We start from the raw sequence: 20,040 nt of genomic DNA on the forward strand, positions 1-20,040 counted from the left end.
AGCAGAGAGAGAGCGGTTGATTTATTGATCTGTTGTTTCTTTGTCTAAATAGGTCCATTGTATTTACAACAATAAGGGATGTCCTCGATGTATACATTTCATGATATACTATCTCATCTATACGGAGTACTCTGTAGTTACCGAGCTTCCAAGGTTTGTTTGAAATAATCAATGTTCTCAACGAATGGAATCCCTTTCTTTTATTCCAGGTCATCATTCCACCAATTGAAAACTAGCTCGAATGTCATACTTTTTGGATCCCTCTAGTGCAATGTTGATGATGATGCCGAGGGTCATGCTAGATAGCGGGGCGCTAATCCTAAAATAGCAGGCCAAAAGAGACTTGGCACGTGATGTATTTCGATTTGGATATATTACGTAACATTCATGACGAAGGCGGCTTCATACGATCTTCAATCATCACCTGCCTCTCTCCACACTCTTGTCGATTCTGGATCTACTTTCAGTTCCAAGGTTTTACATTCGAACTAAGACAGTGGGCTATATTATACACGCACTCCCAATATGGGTGCCCTCCTTTCCATCCCGCTGTTGGCCGTGCCGAGCGTTGGTTCTGTATGTTGTCGCCCAATCTCCAGTTCACCATGTTACAGTTGCTAACTTGATTCTCTCTCTCAACAGATCCTGACAGTCACGGCATCATGCTGTGGAGCAGCGACATGCTCTGCAGTCTGTAGCGCCTGCGGAAAGTTTCAAAACAGGTACCATCTCAACTGCCTAGTGCGGAGGATCTCGGACTAACAAAGACAGTATGGCGACGAGAATCGCTTATGCCTTCATCCTTTTGATCAACTCTATACTCTCCTGGATTATGCTCACGCCATGGGCCCTGAAGAAATTGCAACATCTGACACTGGATTATATGGAGATTCGATGCGACGGGAAGGAATGTCACGGCTGGGTCGCGGTCCATCGTATTAACTTTGCCCTCGGTCTCTTCCATTTACTCCTCGCCCTTTTGCTTCTTGGCGTCAAAAGCTCGAAAGATACTCGCGCCGCTCTCCAAAATGGATTTTGGGGTCCGAAGGTCATCCTCTGGCTGGCCTTTATCGTCATGTCTTTCTTTATCCCCGAACCCTTCTTCTTCGTCTATGGCAACTACATCGCCTTCTTCTGCGCCATGCTCTTCCTGCTTTTGGGTTTGATCCTTCTGGTGGACCTTGCGCACTCGTGGGCGGAGCTATGCCTGCAGAAGATCGAAGATAGCGACTCTCGCGTGTGGCGCGGTCTGCTTATTGGTTCGACCCTCGGCATGTACTTGGCGTCTTTGGTCATGACCATCCTGATGTATATCTTCTTCGCGAAGAGCGGTTGCTCTATGAACCAGGCTGCTATCACCGTATGTATCCCACACCACCAATCTTAGCGCCTAACTGACTCGTCACAGGTTAACCTGGTTGTGTTTTTGATCATCTCTTTCGTTTCTGTCCAACCAGCAGTGCAAGAATCGAACTCTCGCGCAGGACTGGCTCAGGCTGCAATGGTCACTGTCTACTGCACCTACCTGACCATGTCTGCCGTTTCAATGGAACCGGATGACAAGAACTGCAACCCCCTCATCCGGTCCCGCGGAACTAGGACTGCCACTATCGTCCTCGGTGCGATTGTCACTATGCTGACTATCGCATACACCACCACACGCGCTGCTACCCAAGGAATTGCCTTGGGATCGAAGGGCGGCCACAGCTACATCCAGCTGGGCACGGATGACAACGAGCACGGCTTGGTGACTCAACAACCAAATGCCCGTCGAGAGATGCGCGCTGAAGTTCTCCGGGCTGCTGTTGAGAGCGGCAGTCTTCCTGCTAGTGCCCTGGATGAAAGTGACGACGAAGATGACTATGAAACCACGAAGGACGACGAGCGTAGTTCAACACAATACAACTACTCGCTCTTCCACATCATCTTCTTCCTCGCCACAACGTGGGTAGCCACTTTGTTAGTCCAGGGACTGACACTGGAGACCACGACAGATTTCGCACCGGTGGGCCGCACATACTGGGCCAGCTGGGTGAAGATCGTCAGCGCCTGGGTCTGCTATGCTATCTATCTTTGGACTCTGGTTGCGCCTGTTATGCTGCCAGATCGCTTCGGTGTTTATTAGTTTTTTCATATTGATTGTGCGCGTTAAGAGCGATATTGTTGCTCCTAATTGACCATTTTGATTTATATCCATAGTTGCGGTTCTATCCAATTCACAAATGAACAAATTCAATTATGTCCTTGCAACGTAAATAAAACATCAGGGGCGTCATCGAATCCATGGATGGATCGAGCTTGTCATAATCAACTGGCTCACCGCGGTCTTGGCAAACCCACGCGTTAAGTGAGACGCGTGCCAACTTCTCCTCTGTAGACATCATGGGATGAACATGGCAACAATCCAAGCCATTGAGGCCCGCTCTGTATGCAATCTGATGTCTTTCCCGACGTCCCAATCTGACCAGCGCATTAATTAGGTACACCAAATCCAATCGGGTCAAGTCATCGTTGACTTGTGCTCCGTCGCCAAAGAGCTTGTTGAAAACAGTCTGGATGCGGGCGCAACGACAATCGGTGAGTAAACAGCTCGGCATATTGTTTGTGACATATTTCTGATGATTTGGGGGTTTTAGAGGTCCGATTCAAGAATAATGGACTGGACCTAATTGAGGTCCAAGATAACGGCAGCGGGATCTCGCCGGAGAACTATGAGAACGTGGGTGAGTTATCATTTCTCTCGGGGTGCATTGCAGTCAAGCTGACTTGTACTCTTCTCTTAGCATTGAAACACTATACCTCCAAATTATCGTCGTACGATGACCTCTCGAGCCTGCACACCTTCGGTTTCCGGGGCGAGGCGATATCCTCACTCTGCGCATTGGCTGAATTTCACATCGTCACGGCACAAGAAAAGCAAGTTCCTCGCGCGAATAGACTCGACTTTGAACAATCTGGGAAACTCCGAAAGACACAGATCGTGGCTGGACAGAAAGGAACGACTGCGTCGGTCGAAGGCATCTTCAAGCGGCTTCCAGTGCGTCGGCGGGAATTGGAGAAGAACATCAAGCGGGAATATGGGAAGGTTCTGAATCTCTTACATGCCTATGCATGCATCAGCACTGGAGTCCGATTCAGTGTCAGGAACACTGTTGGTAAGACACGGAACGTGGTGGTCTTTTCGACAAATGGAAATAAGACTACCAAGGAAAATATTGCCAATGTGTATGGCGCGAAGACTGCCCTGATATCCCTCGATCTAGAGCTGGAGTTTGAGCCTTCTACGGCTACGAAACGGATAGGCGATGACCAACTGAGTAAAATTCAGGTGCGAGGGCATATCTCACGTCCTGTATTTGGCGAGGGCCGTCAAACTCCGGATCGTCAGATGTTCTTTGTCAACTCGCGGCCATGTGGCCTGCCACAGATTCAGAAGGCGTTCAACGAGGTTTACAAGTCGTTCAATGTCTCACAGTCAGCGTTTATCTTCGCAGACTTTCAGATGGATACAAACGCTTACGATGTCAACGTCTCGCCTGATAAGCGCCAAATTTTGCTTCATGATGCAGGGGCTATGATTGAATCGCTCAAAGTTTCTCTTACTCAACTCTTTGGTGATGCGGAACAAACTGTGCCGCAGTCATCGGTTAAATCTAAGCCTTTGCCAAAACAGCAACCACTAGCATCACTTCCAGGGTTCGTCACTGCTCGGGAGCTGAATGAAAACGGTGGAATTAGAAGTCCAAGCCGAGATCGGACGAAAGAAAGCTCAGTGGAGACTTCGGGGGCGAGTCAACAGAGTGCGATGCAGCGTTTCTCGAGCTCAGAGGCGGGCACGGGAAGGACGCAAGTCACACCATCTCCGGCTCGATCAATGAGAACACCCCGTGCTGCAACTGATCGCTCTTCGATGTCGACGCCAGCCCCAAGTGAGCTAGAAACGCCTGCCGCGGCGATCTCCGACGATGAACTTTTCGTCCCAGAAGCCGCCCAGGAAGAGCCCGAGCCAGCCCTTATCTCCGATGAACCATCATCCCAGCCATCAGCTCCTGACGAGACTCCATCTCGTGCTCGTGGAGACCCAGAAGAAATTCCCAGCATTGTCCAGAATGCCTTCGATCGAATGCGCCCACGACGAGAACCTGCCGAACTTGCTACCATCACTATTGGCAACCGAACCGTAACGTCCATGGTCGGTAGTGGTCTTCCACGAAAACGAGTTGCAGAAGATCCACCCCTAATCAGAGCGCAGCCCCGGCGGAAGAGACTGATACACACACCATCACGTCCTAATATCTTCAGTGATCATATGAAATCTTTTGCTGCACCTGGGTCGCAGCCGGTTGACGAAGAAGATGAAGAGGCATCTGCTAGTGAAGATGATCAGATTGAGGAAGATGGAAGTAACCCTTCAAGTGAAATTGAGGACACACAAGGCGCTGAAGAAGAGTCTGAAGAGGAGGGCTCTCCTCCGCCCGAGAATGCTGATTACGTTCCCAACCAAAGTGCAGCTCAATCAGAACCCGAAAACACCGAGGCAAAAGACAAGGAAACTGCCGTAGATGATAATATCGGTGAAGCTCAAAAGAAGGCGCAGGAAGAGGCTACAGTTCAACGGCTGATTCATGAAGCCGAAGAGACTGCTGTACTTCCCGAAGAAAACAGCGCGAACCGTGCAAAGAAAATGAGCAAGGGCGCTGCGCATCGCGACGCGACTATACAGCTTATCGGTACGGTAGATGGCTCTATTGCACGTCTCCAATCCCAACTTATCACATTGCAAAAGACCATGCGAGACGGTACCAAGAAACCGAGAGAGGAAGTCACTGATCTTGGCGAAAAAACAGCCGAGGACAAACTTTCGTTGATTGTAAGCAAGAACGATTTCGCTCAAATGCGCATAATCGGCCAGTTCAACTTGGGCTTTATCATCGCAGTCCGTCCAGGAGAAGACCAAGATGAGCTCTTCATCATCGATCAGCATGCCTCTGATGAGAAAATTAACTTCGAGCGCCTGCAAGCTGAAACCGTGGTGCAAAACCAGCGACTCGTCCGTCCCCAACGCCTCGATCTCACTGCCGTTGAAGAAGAGGTTGTCCTTGAGAATCGCGCCGCCCTTGAGAAAAACGGGTTCCTCGTGACTGTCGACGAAAGCGGCGATGAGCCTATCGGTCGTCGATGCCAGCTGGTCTCGTTACCGCTAAGCAAGGAAGTGGTGTTCGGTGTACGGGATCTGGAGGAACTGATCGTGTTGCTGTCAGAGTCAATTTCAACGCCAAATGGATCGTCAGTACCACGGCCAAGCAAAGTGCGCAAAATGTTTGCTATGCGCGCTTGTCGCTCAAGTATCATGATCGGAAAGACTTTGACTAGCCGGCAGATGGAACGAGTCGTTCGGAACATGGGTACTATTGATAAACCATGGAACTGCCCGCATGGCCGACCGACTATGCGACACTTGATGAGTCTGGGCCAGTGGGATGAATGGAATGAATACCAGGATACCGAAGGACTAGACCCCTGGAAACAATACTTGGAAGGAGAAGCCGAAGAGGATGGAGAAGAAGACGGAGAATAATCCATAATGATACCCTGCGCGTGATATATATGTGAAATAAGAACAACAAATCAAATGAACAAAGACAACCATCACCACCATCGCAACCATCCTTTCGGTCGTCGATCCACGTTCTTCCCATTAGCATCAATATCAACATTCCCATTCTGTTCACTTGCGTTGTCATCCAGTTCCGTATCACTATCCCCCCGGTCATCGCCATCCTCACTCCCATGTTCCCCATGGCCGCTCTCAACAACATCCATCATATCCTCCAAGGCTAGCAAATCACGCTCAATCATCTCTGCCCAGTTCTGCACATCCCCGATCTCCTTTAACCCGTCGCGCGTCTCATCCGCGAATCCAATCCACTGCTGATTCTGCCGCGCTAGTCGCTGCGTATTCTCTGCTAGCTCGGCTTCTTGTCTTTCCAGAACCACCGCGTTCGATTGGACATTTGCTGCGCGGTCGCGGAGTGGCGCTTCGAGGTTTGTTCCGACTGAGTGGAGTGTTGCGGTAAAGGCTGCCAGAGCTTCTTTTTGTTGTTGGTCGGCTGTTGGGTTTTCTGGGTCTGCGGTTGGATTTGGGTTTGGGTTCGGTTGCGGGGTGGGGTTATCCATGGTTGGCTGTTTATTTGGTTTGGAGTTTGCTGATGGATTTGTAGATTATAATCTTTGGAGAGATGATCCCAGATAACTCGCTCGGATCTCTATGTAGCTTTCGCTGGGGGTTTGGACGTACGGTTACTGATATAAGACATCTGTACGGAGTAGACAAAAGATTGACAGCCCCACTTGGCACATGTCATCTCTGGCATCCGTTCCCCCCGCCCTGGATAATGATGGAGATGTGTCGATCAGGGTATCTGATCGCGATCGCTCTCGCTTTGTAAAGACCGCAAGTTCCAGTCACTTAGTTATACTTAACATGTGAAGAGGGCATATATCTGACTTGTTCGTGGAATATTTATCCCTATTTGAGGTTTCATCAGAGTCGAATATATATTGTCCGTTCTAGATCATTTTCACTCAAGGAACTATCGTATTCGTAAGAAAAAGTACAGCTTGGTCCAGACAGCGAGGAAGCTCCAGATTATAAGTGCAAAATATCGTACGTCACTATGGACCTGCTCAGAGAGACGCGGTGAAGACGGGTCCCGACCTTGGATACTTTTCACATTGATAGAGTCGTGTATTGGGGCATTACATTATGAATACCATGGAGAAATAAACAGGCGTAGTAACTCTACTAGCCTGGGTTATTTTCACCGGTCAGCATAAGGAGTGGTGCATAGTTGAAGGAGACATGTCTCATTAATGATCGAACAGCTGTTATTTCAGTCCCTACGATATCCACCTACATTCTGGTAAGCTGCTAGGACCCCTAGAGTCCTAGTTGATTGAAATGTTTTTTTGTACTCTGTAGTTCAAGCTATAGTATGGAAGGTGGTAAATGTTTTTTTTACATACGCCCAGCCACCTAGCGACCTCCCACCCCAATTAGGCTTAGTAGTACTTTCTTATTTCCTTTGTTCTTTGTTCGCGAAGATAAAAAGTGGGGCTGTCACTTCCTAAGTAGGCCAGAGCAAGTTGCACAGGTCAGGTCTGCTATATAAAGTCCCCCCAGGGTCTTTCAAACTTCCTCCTTTCAACCTCCTCCCTCGCAAGCTTCCCGGACCCAATCTGGCACAGCTTTCATGGGAGTGGTACAGGTGAGCCTCATACCTCCTCCTCGGTCAAGATGATCTGCTAACATTCAACAGCCTTTAGAGATTTACGGGGGACACTGCAGGGTCTCCTGTAAATATCGAACCGGCATGGTATGTTGTCCCACTTGCAGATTGGACATACTTTTTTTTATAACTGACTCGCGCCTCTTAGTGCCTTCGTCGGAAAACCTAAGCCAGGGCCCCAAGCCTCGGCAGCGGTTGTATGTTCTCCACCCGTGACAATATTTTCCCCATCACTGACTTATCACCTCTTAGAACCTTCGTTGGATGACGGAATGTACCTGCACTAAGCGTGGACTCTTGTCCGATCAGCCTTGGTGATGTGGGGTGAGTCCCTCTACTCTGCTGGTGACAATTTTTTCCCCATCACTGACTTGTTATCTCTCAGAACCTTCGTTGGATGACGGAATGTACCTGTACTAAGCGTGGACTCTTGTCCTGTCAGCCTTGGTGATGTGGGGTGAGTTCCTCCACTACTGACAATCGTTTTCGTTTCACTGACTTGTTATTTCTTAGAACCTTCGTTATGGCGGCAAAGTACCTGCATTGAGCTTGGACTCTCATTGATTGTTCTGTCAGCCTTGGTGATGTGCGGGTGAGTTCTCCAGCCAGTGGCCTTTTACCATTTCTAACCACAGTCTCCTTCCATTAGAATAATTGTCAAAAACGCCCGGACCAAGTCGGCACCCTCCTTTGGAGGATCCGTGCTGTGAACCTTGGGGAGGCAGATGGGATAATTCGCCAGTACCATCAATCCCTACGGGTTTGGAAGCCTGAGGCGGAGTCGGTATGCACGTAGTGATACATGCTGCCATTTCGTCTTGCGGGGCATCTGGGACACAAGTCCAAGGTAAGTCTTACCAGTCTTACGAGTCTGTGGTTGTCATCATCTCTTACCTGCGCTCTTCTTTCATCAGAACCTTTAGGGGAAGACCTGAAGTCAGACGGGAGTGCACAATCCCAGTTCTGGCGGGTCGGCTAAACTCCAGGTGAGTCCCCTTATTCAGTCTGTTTGTTTTCGCTACTAACTTGGGGTTATTTCTGTCTAGTGCATTCAGCGGAGTTTTTGGGATTACGCAGGAAACTGTGTGATACCGCTTGCAACTGGCCATGCAACCCCGCTTTTTTTCGAAGAAGCGAAGAAACAAGTTGGAGCTTCAAGCTTTGCGATATCCTTGTTTGGCCTTCGGGCTCCTTGCTGTGGGCAGTGGGATTTTGATTTAATCAAGGAAAAGAGGGCTATTGGTATGTTGCATGGGTACAGGGTTTGAAGAAGATACTTTCAAATCGATATACCCAGAAGAGCCATAGAACAAACTTCCATTACCTCTCTGATCGGAGTGGGCTGAATCGTCCAATGGACGATTTGCCTGATATGCTCTTGGTCATTGATGTACTTGGAAACATTCAACGTAATCAAAAACAATCAGTGATTGTTTAATTAGTGTCCAGTTTTGAATTTAAGAGACTTTTGATATTGCAACTACAACCTGAAATAGCCTAGCGTAATAGATATGTTACTGTATCTCAAAACAATACCCTGTAAATACTTTGGGTCTCCTCCATACTAGGGGTAGTCGTTATCAAACCGAAGTCAAGAGCGCAGTGCAGATTGTTGGCTTCAACACAGCATTATTATTTTTGGTATTCACACCCCTTGACTAAGTGGAGAATATTGGCAACCAGCTTTAGCAATAAATGACTAGTCTTTAGCTTAGGAATTTAGCAGAACTTGAAGACTCGAGATATCTGTGAGCACCAGAAACAACTTCTTAGTCTACGAGCGAGTTACTATTGACTACAATACTACGAAAAGCGCTAGCGCATTTGAGTAAAACTCCTGCGATGAAATAAATTGGCATATACCTAAAGGTCTAAGCACTGTCCCACAGCCCCGACCTGGCGCGAAATACAATGCCAGTCGTCAAATATATTGTGGAGGCTATTCTTAAGTACAACTAAATGGCCCTGAAGCTGGCGGATCTTCCACAGGAACTCGGAATTGTACCCGTAATAGCCATGTCCATCGCGCACGGTACGGCATTGTGGCATCTCCCTATACATAGTGACGCTAGCATTTTCAACAACACGTACCTCGTAAATAAGGTCGGTGAGGTTGTCATAGGCTAGGGCTAAGCGGAAGGGCGAAGTCTCATTGCGGGTCATAATGGCATCAATCTCGAGCTGTACTTTAGCTATAAATTGGTCGCGGACGTGCAGAAACTGATGCTCGGCGTTCCATGTGAAGATTGGCATGATTCTGAATAGGTCTACAAACCTAGGTAGGGGACTGTATTCTGTGAGGTTAGTCGGTTGATGATGCTTTGAATGAACTTGACGAGAAGAGGGTGCGATCGAGTCTATTTATGCAATTTCCGTCGATGGAAACCAGATTAGTGAAATTTAAAGAAGATTGACAGAGAGGAAACAATGCGAGTCATAAAGACTTCACGTTTTCTTTGCCTCTTTTATCATCCTTTGTAGTTTGAACAGTAGACTTGATAAAGAGTTAGGGACAAAACTGTATCGCTGGAGCCGAGTCACTCAAAGAGATTTTCCAAGTCTTTGGTGTGCTATAATACCACGTAGGTATACGGAAATTCTGTATAGGTCCGCTTCGGATTGCTAATCTAAGCGAAGTAGCAGCGAACGAGATATCGCTCTTCCTCCTGCAGGGCTAGAGGTAGATGTAGTATTTAGCGGGAAAGTCAATGACTTCCGAGCCTTTATTCGTCCGCGTTTCAGAATAAAGTGTTGGACTCGTTACAACTGGCTCCACACGTGATTCTACTTAGTTATACGAAGAGCGAGGAATAGCATAACCGAATATCACCACCACCTAATATCCCAACGAGAGATCAAAACCGAAGCCGGCTTGCAAACTGGAAATCTGTCTCGGACCAATCAAGGACCTCGACGGAACTACACTACGGAGATTATCCCTACATTGCTCCCTACATAACTACATACCAGAACTACATACCAGGACTACATACCGGAACTACATAGTAGTTAGTAGTTAGTTAGTAGTTAGTTAATTAACTACTTACAGGAGGCGACATATGGCCTCTATAGCTACTACCTAGCTATGAATGCTGAGACTGTCTCACATTCTAGGTTCCTTTGTACCCGAAGGGTCCACTGAGACACCATTCAACCTTTGAACATCAGCAACAAAGGGAAACCATTTTTGATAGGGGTTACTACATATGTACTTACAATTCCCAGTGAAGAGCCTCGCATTTATTCATATGCAAAGAAGGGCGAGAATTTATAAAGTTGGTACAAAGTAATGGAGGTAAGGGCAGCACTAACTAGAAAGGGGTATAGAACGCAACGCGCTGTCCTTTCTGTTTCAGAGTTGTCCACGGACCTATTTCTGTCTTTCCTTTTCATATTTTTGTAAAATCAGCGAAAATAGATACCTCATCTTCCACTGTTGTCCACATCATGCTCCCACAGCACGCAATTCCACCCAAAGAAGGCCGCTTTCCTCCGTCACATCCGAGGTTCAAAGCAAAAACACGACCAAAACGCATGCTTTTTCGGATCATTCGCTTCATCTTTGCGGTAGGGGCTGGCTGGTTCATAATATCATCTCTGCTCCTCAGGGAGCCAGATTCAAGCCCCAAGAGTCTGAAATCGACTTCTAGCTTGGTCACGGGCAGACTTTGGCAACTATGGCCTACTGGTATCAGGACTGCGGAATCACCTGTACATGATTCGACGTCGCAAGACATGTTGGATGAAAAATCAACTGTACAAATTCCATTAGAGTCGCAGGAAAACGTAAACTCCGCAACAGGGAAAGACCAAGACTCAACGCAATCATTATCAAATAATGTTGAACACACCGACAAAAAGACGGATCCAGAGAATCTAGGGCTTGACATCTCTAGCGCTGCTCTTGACTACCTTCTGTCAACCATTCCCAGCGAGTCAGACACACGAGAGCTCCTACAGCCAGTAACCAGCACAGGGGAGAAGAGGCTGCACGAGCTTGGCCTGCGCACACGCGCATATAAAAAGTTCTTCGAGGCTTGGGAGGATGTCCACCTCGTCAACAACAGAGATCACACTTACGTGCGGGACGATATTATCACCCACATGCGCGACACGTTCAGCGAGTCAACATTCCCCGAGGCGCTGCAAAAATACGAAACTTACCGCCACTTTGTCACCAAATTCGCTACACTGTTGTTTCCGTGGACGAGCCCGTACTTTGCAGACCACATGAGCTTGCACGTCTCGTCGCGCCATGGAGGCCGCGGCATCGTGACAACAGCGGGCAATAGCCATGCGCCTTACCTACTGGCTGCCATCCCTTCCTTTCGCCTCCTGGGCTGCGATCTCCCCATCGAGATAATGTACCTCGGTGACAGGGATTTGAATGAAGATTTCCGCACGAAGCTTGAAGCTCTGTCAGGCGTCACAACGCGTGACCTCTCTGTAATGGTTAATGACGAAGGTTGGCAGCTCAACGGATGGGCCGGGAAGCCCTTTTCTATGCTTCTCTCGTCTTTCCGCGAAGTCATGTTCATTGACGCCGACTCGCTATTCTTCATTAACCCCGAGTTACTATTTGATGACCCGGAGTACTTGCGCACGGGCGCCCTTTTCTTCAGAGATAGGAAGATCATGCCAGAGAGCAAGAGGGAATGGCTGCAGAAGATCTTGCCGCCGCCGATTTCGGAATCCGTGCAGCAGAGCAGAATGTGGACCGGTGAAAGCGGGCATATGCAAGAATCGGGAGTCGTTGTTGTGGATAAGTGGATGCACTTTGTCGCATTGTTGCTTGTATGCAGGATGAATGGGCCAGATAGGGATGGCAATGGCGGGGACATTAAAGGGACTTATGATATGGTCTTCGGTTCGTTGCGCCTCACTACATACCTTCTCAAATCCCTTTTTTATTTGCTAATCCTTAGAGCTGCACAGGTGATAAGGAAACTTTTTGGATTGGATGGGAGCTCGCTGGTGATACTTCCTATGCCTTCCACCCGGGCGGATCTGGAGTCATGGGCGTAGTCCAAGTCCCCGACAGTGTCAACGCCACTAATGAACGGCCTGAGGGTGTTCCAGTGAAAAAAGTACGCAAAATGGCGCCTGGCCACGAGTCAGACCAAACTATCTGCGCCCCCCAGCTTCTTCATTTGGACCGCGAGCAGCGCCCTGTGTGGTTCAATGGTTGGCTGTATGAGAATAAATATGCGGGTAGTAAACGGGTTGGAAGATTTGACATGTTTATGGAGGAGCCGAGCGAAAATCTAGATCCTGCGGCGTGGCAACTAGAGGAGAGCAATCTATGTTGCTTGTCAAATTCTGCGGCAAAGGCCTTTACAACACAGGAGACTGAATGGCTGGAAGTATTGATTGGGATGGCAAAGACGGTTGAGCCAGTGGAGGGATAATGTCTTCATTCAAATCTAGATAAAGGGTGGCCACGCTTGGCTGAGAACAGAAGTCTAAAATATATCTATTATATTAATGTTGAGAAATGTATTCCAGTAACATGACTGACCGAAGGGATATTGAAACCACCTCCATCAAGCAGAAACAGAACTTACCTAGCTAGGCAATTGATCTTCGGCTCTGCTATAACGTAAAGTCGACAGATATTGAGTCTGAAGCGTGTACAAACAGGCCATTTACACATACTGGCTCCCAAGTTGGGTTCTAGTGATGTGTAATCCCACGCCCACGAGCCCTACAATACTCACCTAGCCGCTATCATGGAACCCCAAAAGAACGTATAGGCCCACATGTTTTGGCCCGCCCCCAATATTGCCGAAGCATTGTTTTGGGAAAGGTTGCAATCGGATGATCATAATCGAGGGTTGGATTGCTCCAAGCCTCGATTAGATAGAAAGTCCCAACAAGCGGCCGGGCTGTAGTCCTCGCAGTAATTCACAGTCTCCTGTAGATTACACCGGGCCTGTTTGATGTAAAAGAATGTCAGTAGTTGTCTAATGCAGGTAGAGGGGGTGTTGTTAGTTGAACTTACGAAGGGTGTGAGAGAAGAGAGAAAGAGGGAAGAAGTAGAATGTGAGAGATGGGGGGCTTTATAAGAATTCATGCACACAGGTGTATGCCGCGATGACAGCGTTTTTTAGTCGTACTGTGAACGGCCTAGGTCGCCATTTTGTCGTCTTGATATGTACCTTCCAAGGTTATCGGTCAAAGTGGGGCCGCTACTTCCCGACTTGACCTAGCACAGACTTTGTTTGAGCCGCACATTAGTAAGCAGTGCAAGCGAAAAGGATGCAGTTATACAATAATTTCCGATGACATTTCTTTCATATCGCTCATTACTGCTTCATCACCTATTCTCAATTACCCTTTGTGTCACCACCGCATAGGTTTTAGGAAGGTTTGGGAGTCCAGACATAGCACTGCATATATGCCCACTCAAGTGTCTCTTCACTGGCTGTTTTGCAGTCTCCTCCATACCATGACTCTAATCAGCCGAATAATATCACCCCGCAACTTCTCTAGTACAACGGATCTGTGGTCTCATGAGACCAAAACCAAACACCAGGGGTAAGCTCTGGGAATTATCGATTTCAAGGATACAGATAAATAGTTTATGAGGCGAATGGCGACATTTTCAAAAAAAGAATCAAGGTCAAGAAACCCGCTGCGCAAAGCTCTCATCCATGCATAAGTTCGCTTGTAAAAAGAAAAAAATCAAGACACAGCCAGAAATAATTAATAACACATGTTTGTCACAAGAACTATGTCCACACCTTGAAAAGACGGAAAAAAAAAAGGAATATTGTAAATAGGTAGATCGTTCAAAGAACCCCTGATAGAACGGCTTCGGTGGCTATATATCTGTTAGCTGTGTCCATTACGATATTGATTGAATGATGACTTACCAGAATTGATGTACGGCCGCTTGGCATCCAAGTTGACATCGAACCGCCTTTCAAGTTCCTGCTTGACGGTCTTCTTCGAGACCTTCATCAAGTCTGCAGTCGCCAAGATCTTGCGGATCTCTTCGAGAATCTCATCATCGGGAGGTAGATGGCTGAGGTCTTCCATGCCATAGCTGCTCATCATTTCAGATGGGGCAGCAGAGTAACGAGTACCACCCCCTCCAAGGGGCAAGTCGAGCTGCGAGACCGGGCGCGAGCCAGTATGGTACCCATACTCTGACTGCGGGAAGGGAGGCAGTCGGGTGCCGTAGGAGTGTGCAGAGAATTCAGACCGATCGTCGCGCGACGTCTGGGATTCCCACAGCTCAGCCTGGTAGTCTTCCCAGATTTTCTTAGGAATGGAGTCGGGGTCGAATTTGCCTTCGTCGGAAATGACAACTTTGCGACCTTTCTCTCCGGTGATAACACGCGTATTACCCCAGGAGAAATCGTCCATGTGCCAGAATGAGTACAGTGGCAGAGCAAAGGAGAAAATGGGAATGGCCATGAGGTAGATCAACATCCAGCCAATCATTTCCCACTTCCGTCGAACGAGGAAGATCAAGGCCTGGAGACCGTAGATAACACCGAGGAGAATGAATGATGTGATGGGCAGCACACTAGGCTCACTCACACACCAATAGATCAGGTAAGCAATATAGGCGACTGTGACTGGCTGGATGACGGTCATGAGCAGATCGATGAGCACAATGAATCGCATACTGAAACAGCAGAAACCACACAGCTGTGACAGCGGAATCAACTCCATCAAGTTGTGAACCGTAGAATTGATCCATCGGCGACGCTGGGAAAGGAAGACAGTAAAGCTTTCCGGTGCAACTGTCCAGGCATGGCATCGGAAGATGTACTTTGTCTTGAACTTCGGGTGATATTTGATAAGCAGTGTCGTCAAGTAACGATCTTCACCAAGGTGCAGCAGATTCTTCATGTGGAGGGTATCGACGCGAATCTCCGAGTAGGCCTCGACGACAGCCTTACTAACAAAGAGAGGCGTTCCATTCTCCGCTGTGCGGATACGATACATAGTGAAACAACCGGGCAAGCAAGTGACGGATCCAAACAAACTTTCGAATGCCTTCGTCAGATTGTGAGAGATGTAGTATTCATAAACTTGGATCATCGTCACGATGGAGGTCTTGGCGTTAGACAAAGACGTCTCTCCACAGCAGCCGATGAGACGCGTATCGGAAAGGAATGCCGACACGAACCGGGTGGCGGCATCGGGCGCCACCATGGTATCAGCATCGACCTGTAGAATGTACTCGTAAAATTGCGGGTTGACGCCAATAATGTTCCGGATGTGATGGTGCATTTCAAGCTCCATGGGGCTCATGGGCAGGTTGTAGTGAACACGGTTGAGGAAGCGCATAAGAACCATCTGGGAATCACGCTTTCCGCGGTTACCAGGACGGGACACTTCAGAAGGCTTTCCAACCTTCACAACGACCAGGAAAGGAACGATGTGACCCTGGACTTCGTACAGGCCAGAATAGAGCTTTGCCATGTTATGCTGTTTCATGCCCTCGCCTAGACTCTCGAAGCTGAGCGGTTCAGGATCCACGGATTCGGGGACACCCAAAATGTCCAGGACGATGCGGGGAGTCGGACGATCGTTGCCTTGGCCAATAATCATACCATCACAGATAACGAGCAGTAGCTTGCGCTTGTCGTCATAGCGCATGCGAGCCATGGAGTCCATAGCACGACGCAATGAATCTTCGTCTTCGGTGTAGACCGGGACTTGGCAAATGATAAACTTGTCCAAATTCTCCGGAAGGTTCTTCCTTGTGAATTGCAACGCAGCTACGAACTTGAAGCCAATAATGGTGACAAGCATGATCGAAATTGCGAGAATGAAGTATCGCGCAAACTGACAACGAACTGAGTCTCGAGTGTCGACTTTGCCAATGAAAAACAGGTTGTCAAGGCAAAGTTGCATCCGCGACTTGAGAGCCGTGTCGAAATCCAAGTCATCCCAATACTTGCTTACATCTTCTCCGGGCTTTTCCTGGAAGAGATTGACAAGCAGAGGGCTCATGTAATCGGTATCAACACTGCCAGTGGCGTTCTTCCCCGCTGGCCGGCGAGGTACTCGGGGCCCGGCAATGTAATATGTCATGTCATAGACTTTCCCGTGTATACTTACTACATTCTTCGAATCGTCGGTGGCCAGCTTCTTCATTGCCTTTGCCGTATAACCAACGTAGCCTTTCTTGTAATTCGAGCGCATCATAAGCATTTGCTCGTAGAACCAATCAGCTCGGGGGTCAGTAGTCCAGTAGCGGAAATCGTGGTACTTGGCATTGATATCAAAGGTGGAGCTGGATGTCGTGGCTGCGGAATCATTCAAGTTTGATCGATAGTCCAATGGTACGCTGGGATCCACTTTCCCATTAACACCCTGGCACAAAGCCGAGACTTGAACGGGGAAAAGATTGGTAGCGTCGGTGCCTGCGTAGGTCTTGAGTGACTTCTGGGGAACGATCGAAGGGAAGTGGGATGGCATGAAACTTCCAAGGTTGAAAACCACGCCTCGGATGGCAATATAAGAGTCAGCTGTACCCGCGCCATTCTTACCGCTGAGCTCTGCCGTGTTGTAAATATTCTGAGTTGGACAAACCACTCCAGGGAAACCGACAATCATGAAAACTGCTACACCACAGGCGAACCAAATGATCATGTTGATAGCAAGTTTTTCACGCCAGGCAATTCGCACGTCTTTGCGCTTCATTCGCCCAATGAACCGGATCGCGAAATCAGGGATCAGGAACGTGAGGAGGTAGACTAGGAACATCCAACGGCGACGACCCGGGGAGGTCGGAGCCTCGTCGACTTCCTCCATCTGTTTTTCGTTGTTTTTCTCGAGCATTTGCTCTTTCGTGTCAAGATTTTTGAACATATCACCGGAATTGAAGGCGGAACCTCCGGCATCAGAGCGTCCATCCAGTTCGCGGCTACCGAAATAGCCTTGTTTGGGATCATCTCCATAAATAAAAGTACCCGGAGACTGGTCGGTGGCGTGAAGAAGTCGGAGTTTGGAGTCTGGGTTTCCACCGGCGGCCTGGAAGCCATCGACTTCATCAGCACCGGCATTTGCATAGGATGGTACCACGCGCTCGCCCACTTTGGCGATATCTGCCCAGCATCGTTCGCTCAAGAAAACGCCGGTGCTACCGACACGAGCTTCGTTACCAGGCCATCGTTTTTCGTCGAGAACAACCTCGGACTTTTCACGATCGCTGCCGACCACAATGTTCCCGATGTCAGCGAGGCCAAGGAACTCTCCGAACGGAAGGAAGACACTGTAATCGGCGTTCCGCAGACGGGAGCTGATTTCAGCGATACCGAATGTTTGGACCTGCATCCGCACACACTTGCTGTCGAATTGGTTGGCAATGCGACGATCATTGGGCTTGAGACAGATGACGAAGTAGGGATTGAGGTTCGAGGAGCTCAAGCATTTGTTCATGATCTCCAGACCAGCAAGGAATTGACCGGCGGCTCCTTGAGTCGGTCCAGGCATTCCGCTCTTCCGACCGCTGGCTCGCTTGGATCCTGCAACTTGGCTTTCTTGGTCATCGCCTTCCTCACTTTCGGGGTGAGCGCTTGGGGCAGCGAAACGGGAGGGTGGTCCGGTCTTGCGTCTAGCCATGCTAGGCATCCGCAGTGGTTTAGAGCTCACCTGAGCCTGCATGATGGCAGTCTTTTCTTGCGGGTGGGATATGGTCTGCAGAGCTTCCTGGTGGAACAATTCACGCACAAAGTCACTCCGGGTGGAGCGCATCACGTTCATCAAATCTCCCGAGATTACTTCTCCATTCTCCTCAAGCAGGCCGATGGTGGAATAATCCACCTCGCCGGCGAAATGCTTGACGGTGAACGCACTGCGGGTCTGGGACATATAGGCACCTGATCCGCTGGTGCCACCTACCGAGATGGCGGGGTTCTTGTTCTCGAAGCGCTTTCGCACGCTTTCAAGGAACTGTGCATCAGATCTTCCACGCCGGGTTTGATCATCTAGGATACTCAACAGACCGTTGCCATGCTTCAGCAGACCACGCACGGTGTCCGTGTTATCGAAATAGCTTGTCGCGGCTACTGTGATTTCCTCACGGTCCAGGATATCTGCTTTGTGGTCGAAGAACGACTGAAGGCAGTAGTTGTAAAGCGATTCAGTTGCGGCATTGCTGAGAAGCTGATCTAGGGTAGACCCTGTGGAGGGGGCTTGAGCAAAACCGGGGAAATCAACGATAGAAATGGTGTTGGCAACACTGTCCTCAGCTGCACAGAGCCTTTGGTTCACGGCCTCAATGACGTAGGTCACTAAGAGAGAATAGATAGTACGTGCGAATGCGTCAGCATTCTCTCGCGCTCCCTTCGGGTCCAGCATAACCGTCACGCGCTCGCGGTGGATCGTCTTCGTCCGGTAACCAAGGCTATTTTCCAGAGTATCGACACTGAGACCCAAGAATGCAGCGACATTGTCGAGGACATCCTTGTTCTTCACCACCGTAACAGTCTCACCACCCTCGTGAGAATAGCCGCCACTTTCTTCCGCACCTGTGGTGGTAGACTGACCCGTGGCGAATTCGAGCTGTCCAATGTGAAGGATACTGGCCAGGATCTGGCAGATCTCGGCGATTTCCCCTCTGGAAAATTCCAACTTCCGCAGCGCGGTTTTGAAGTGTTGGAAGCCCTCCGTATCATTAATTCCGACCTTGAGCTGAGTTGGATGACCGAGATAGCGCCAGCGCTTGTGGCTAACATGTGATCCGGACAGCCTGTTACCAGTTTGAACATGGATGCTATTCTCAAATCCCAAGTGTGCCTTCTCTGCCGCACTTGTTCCTGCTAGCAAATAGTACAGCACGTGGAAGCTTCGCTCTCCCGTGGGCACGGAGGAGATGCGGCTTCGCTCCAATCGGTGGTCAATGATCTTACCACCAATCAAGGTGGGGTTCACGGAGGATGATGCATCGTATTGAAGCTCAAGGAAGAGACCAGCTTTTGAGGCGGTGGGTGTAGTGACAGATTTGGTGGTTGTTAGAGTGTCGAATACAAAGGCGGCATATGAGATTTTAGAGGAGAGCGGGGTCGATGAGAAGGATAAAAACGAAGACAATAAGTGCGAGCGAATGGTGGTTTTTCCGGATCCGCTCTCTCCTCTTGAATGACTGTTAGATATGTTTCTATGCAGAGAGTGGATTCAGCTTACAAGAATACAACGGCTTGGTTCTCACCACGCGCACCGAGACGAGTGAAGGCACGGCGCGCGAGATCTTCAGCCTCGCCGGCAGCACTTCCCTCTTTCCCGCCATCGGGTCCTTTAATCGCCGATGAATATGTATTCAGAGAAATTAGGGCCTGGGATGACAGGTGGGCAGTAGGTAATCCCACATGAAACCTGAAACACACGTTAGCTATGCCGAGGTTGTAATGAACAGGGTCGGATCTTCATACCGACTGGCGAGATGGGCCGTGAGATGTGTATCAGACTGTAGGTGGGCTGGTAATGAGGGGAGTGAGGGCTGAGCGTGTGCCGGGCCACTCCCAGAATAGGCGTTGGCCATATTTGAGTCTCCTCGGGATGAGATCCGAGGGCGTGAACGAGTGTGCGAAGGGCAATTGGGACGTCAAATATTCACAGAGCGAGTGGCTTAAGAAGTCTCCAGTGACGGAATGAACGTGGAGCGAGGCGAATCGGAATGCCTTGTGGACTTGGCGGAATAAAGACCCCTAGCAACAGACCGAGATCGTACACATCGGGGTGCCTAGGGAGGAAGATTCGACTAGGTTATAATTTGAGGTGCAATGGG

At 49.1% G+C, this 20,040-nt stretch overlaps 7 protein-coding genes across 7 annotated transcripts; 4 read left to right on the forward strand and 3 right to left on the reverse strand.

The window, feature by feature from the left end:
* Nucleotides 1-525: 525 nt before the first annotated feature.
* Nucleotides 526-2,125, forward strand: LCP9604111_5760 (serine incorporator domain-containing protein; the record flags this gene model as incomplete). The annotated part of the gene is made up of 4 exons (XM_039073606.1): nucleotides 526-576; nucleotides 643-722; nucleotides 772-1,360; nucleotides 1,409-2,125. 4 exons carry the CDS (start codon nucleotides 526-528, stop codon nucleotides 2,123-2,125), a joined length of 1,437 nt encoding a protein of 478 aa, XP_038928271.1.
* A 268-nt stretch (nucleotides 2,126-2,393) lies between these two features.
* Nucleotides 2,394-5,578, forward strand: LCP9604111_5761 (ATP-binding mismatch repair protein PMS1; the record flags this gene model as incomplete). The annotated part of the gene is made up of 4 exons (XM_039073607.1): nucleotides 2,394-2,426; nucleotides 2,481-2,577; nucleotides 2,637-2,723; nucleotides 2,784-5,578. The coding sequence occupies 4 exons, from the start codon at nucleotides 2,394-2,396 to the stop codon at nucleotides 5,576-5,578; spliced, it is 3,012 nt and encodes a 1,003-aa protein (XP_038928272.1).
* Nucleotides 5,579-5,649: 71 nt separating this feature from the next.
* LCP9604111_5762 (uncharacterized protein) lies at nucleotides 5,650-6,177 on the reverse strand (the record flags this gene model as incomplete). The annotated part of the gene is made up of 1 exon (XM_039073608.1): nucleotides 5,650-6,177. The coding sequence occupies one exon, from the start codon at nucleotides 6,175-6,177 to the stop codon at nucleotides 5,650-5,652; it is 528 nt and encodes a 175-aa protein (XP_038928273.1).
* A 1,562-nt stretch (nucleotides 6,178-7,739) lies between these two features.
* Nucleotides 7,740-8,378, forward strand: LCP9604111_5763 (uncharacterized protein; the record flags this gene model as incomplete). Its single annotated transcript, XM_039073609.1, has 6 exons — nucleotides 7,740-7,746; nucleotides 7,803-7,881; nucleotides 7,939-7,965; nucleotides 8,032-8,136; nucleotides 8,204-8,275; nucleotides 8,336-8,378. The coding sequence occupies 6 exons, from the start codon at nucleotides 7,740-7,742 to the stop codon at nucleotides 8,376-8,378; spliced, it is 333 nt and encodes a 110-aa protein (XP_038928274.1).
* Nucleotides 8,379-9,152: 774 nt separating this feature from the next.
* LCP9604111_5764 (uncharacterized protein) lies at nucleotides 9,153-9,542 on the reverse strand (the record flags this gene model as incomplete). Its single annotated transcript, XM_039073610.1, has 1 exon — nucleotides 9,153-9,542. The coding sequence occupies one exon, from the start codon at nucleotides 9,540-9,542 to the stop codon at nucleotides 9,153-9,155; it is 390 nt and encodes a 129-aa protein (XP_038928275.1).
* A 1,194-nt stretch (nucleotides 9,543-10,736) lies between these two features.
* On the forward strand, nucleotides 10,737-12,697 carry LCP9604111_5765 (putative alpha-1,3-mannosyltransferase; the record flags this gene model as incomplete). The annotated part of the gene is made up of 2 exons (XM_039073611.1): nucleotides 10,737-12,156; nucleotides 12,225-12,697. The coding sequence occupies 2 exons, from the start codon at nucleotides 10,737-10,739 to the stop codon at nucleotides 12,695-12,697; spliced, it is 1,893 nt and encodes a 630-aa protein (XP_038928276.1).
* Nucleotides 12,698-14,080: 1,383 nt separating this feature from the next.
* chsE (chitin synthase class Va) lies at nucleotides 14,081-19,794 on the reverse strand (the record flags this gene model as incomplete). The annotated part of the gene is made up of 4 exons (XM_039073612.1): nucleotides 14,081-14,112; nucleotides 14,165-19,389; nucleotides 19,440-19,628; nucleotides 19,685-19,794. 4 exons carry the CDS (start codon nucleotides 19,792-19,794, stop codon nucleotides 14,081-14,083), a joined length of 5,556 nt encoding a protein of 1,851 aa, XP_038928277.1.
* Nucleotides 19,795-20,040: the final 246 nt, after the last annotated feature.

Source organism: Penicillium roqueforti, assembly GCF_015533775.1.
Source record: "Penicillium roqueforti strain LCP96 04111 chromosome Unknown scaffold_14, whole genome shotgun sequence".
Taxonomy (NCBI): Eukaryota; Fungi; Ascomycota; class Eurotiomycetes; order Eurotiales; family Aspergillaceae; genus Penicillium; species Penicillium roqueforti.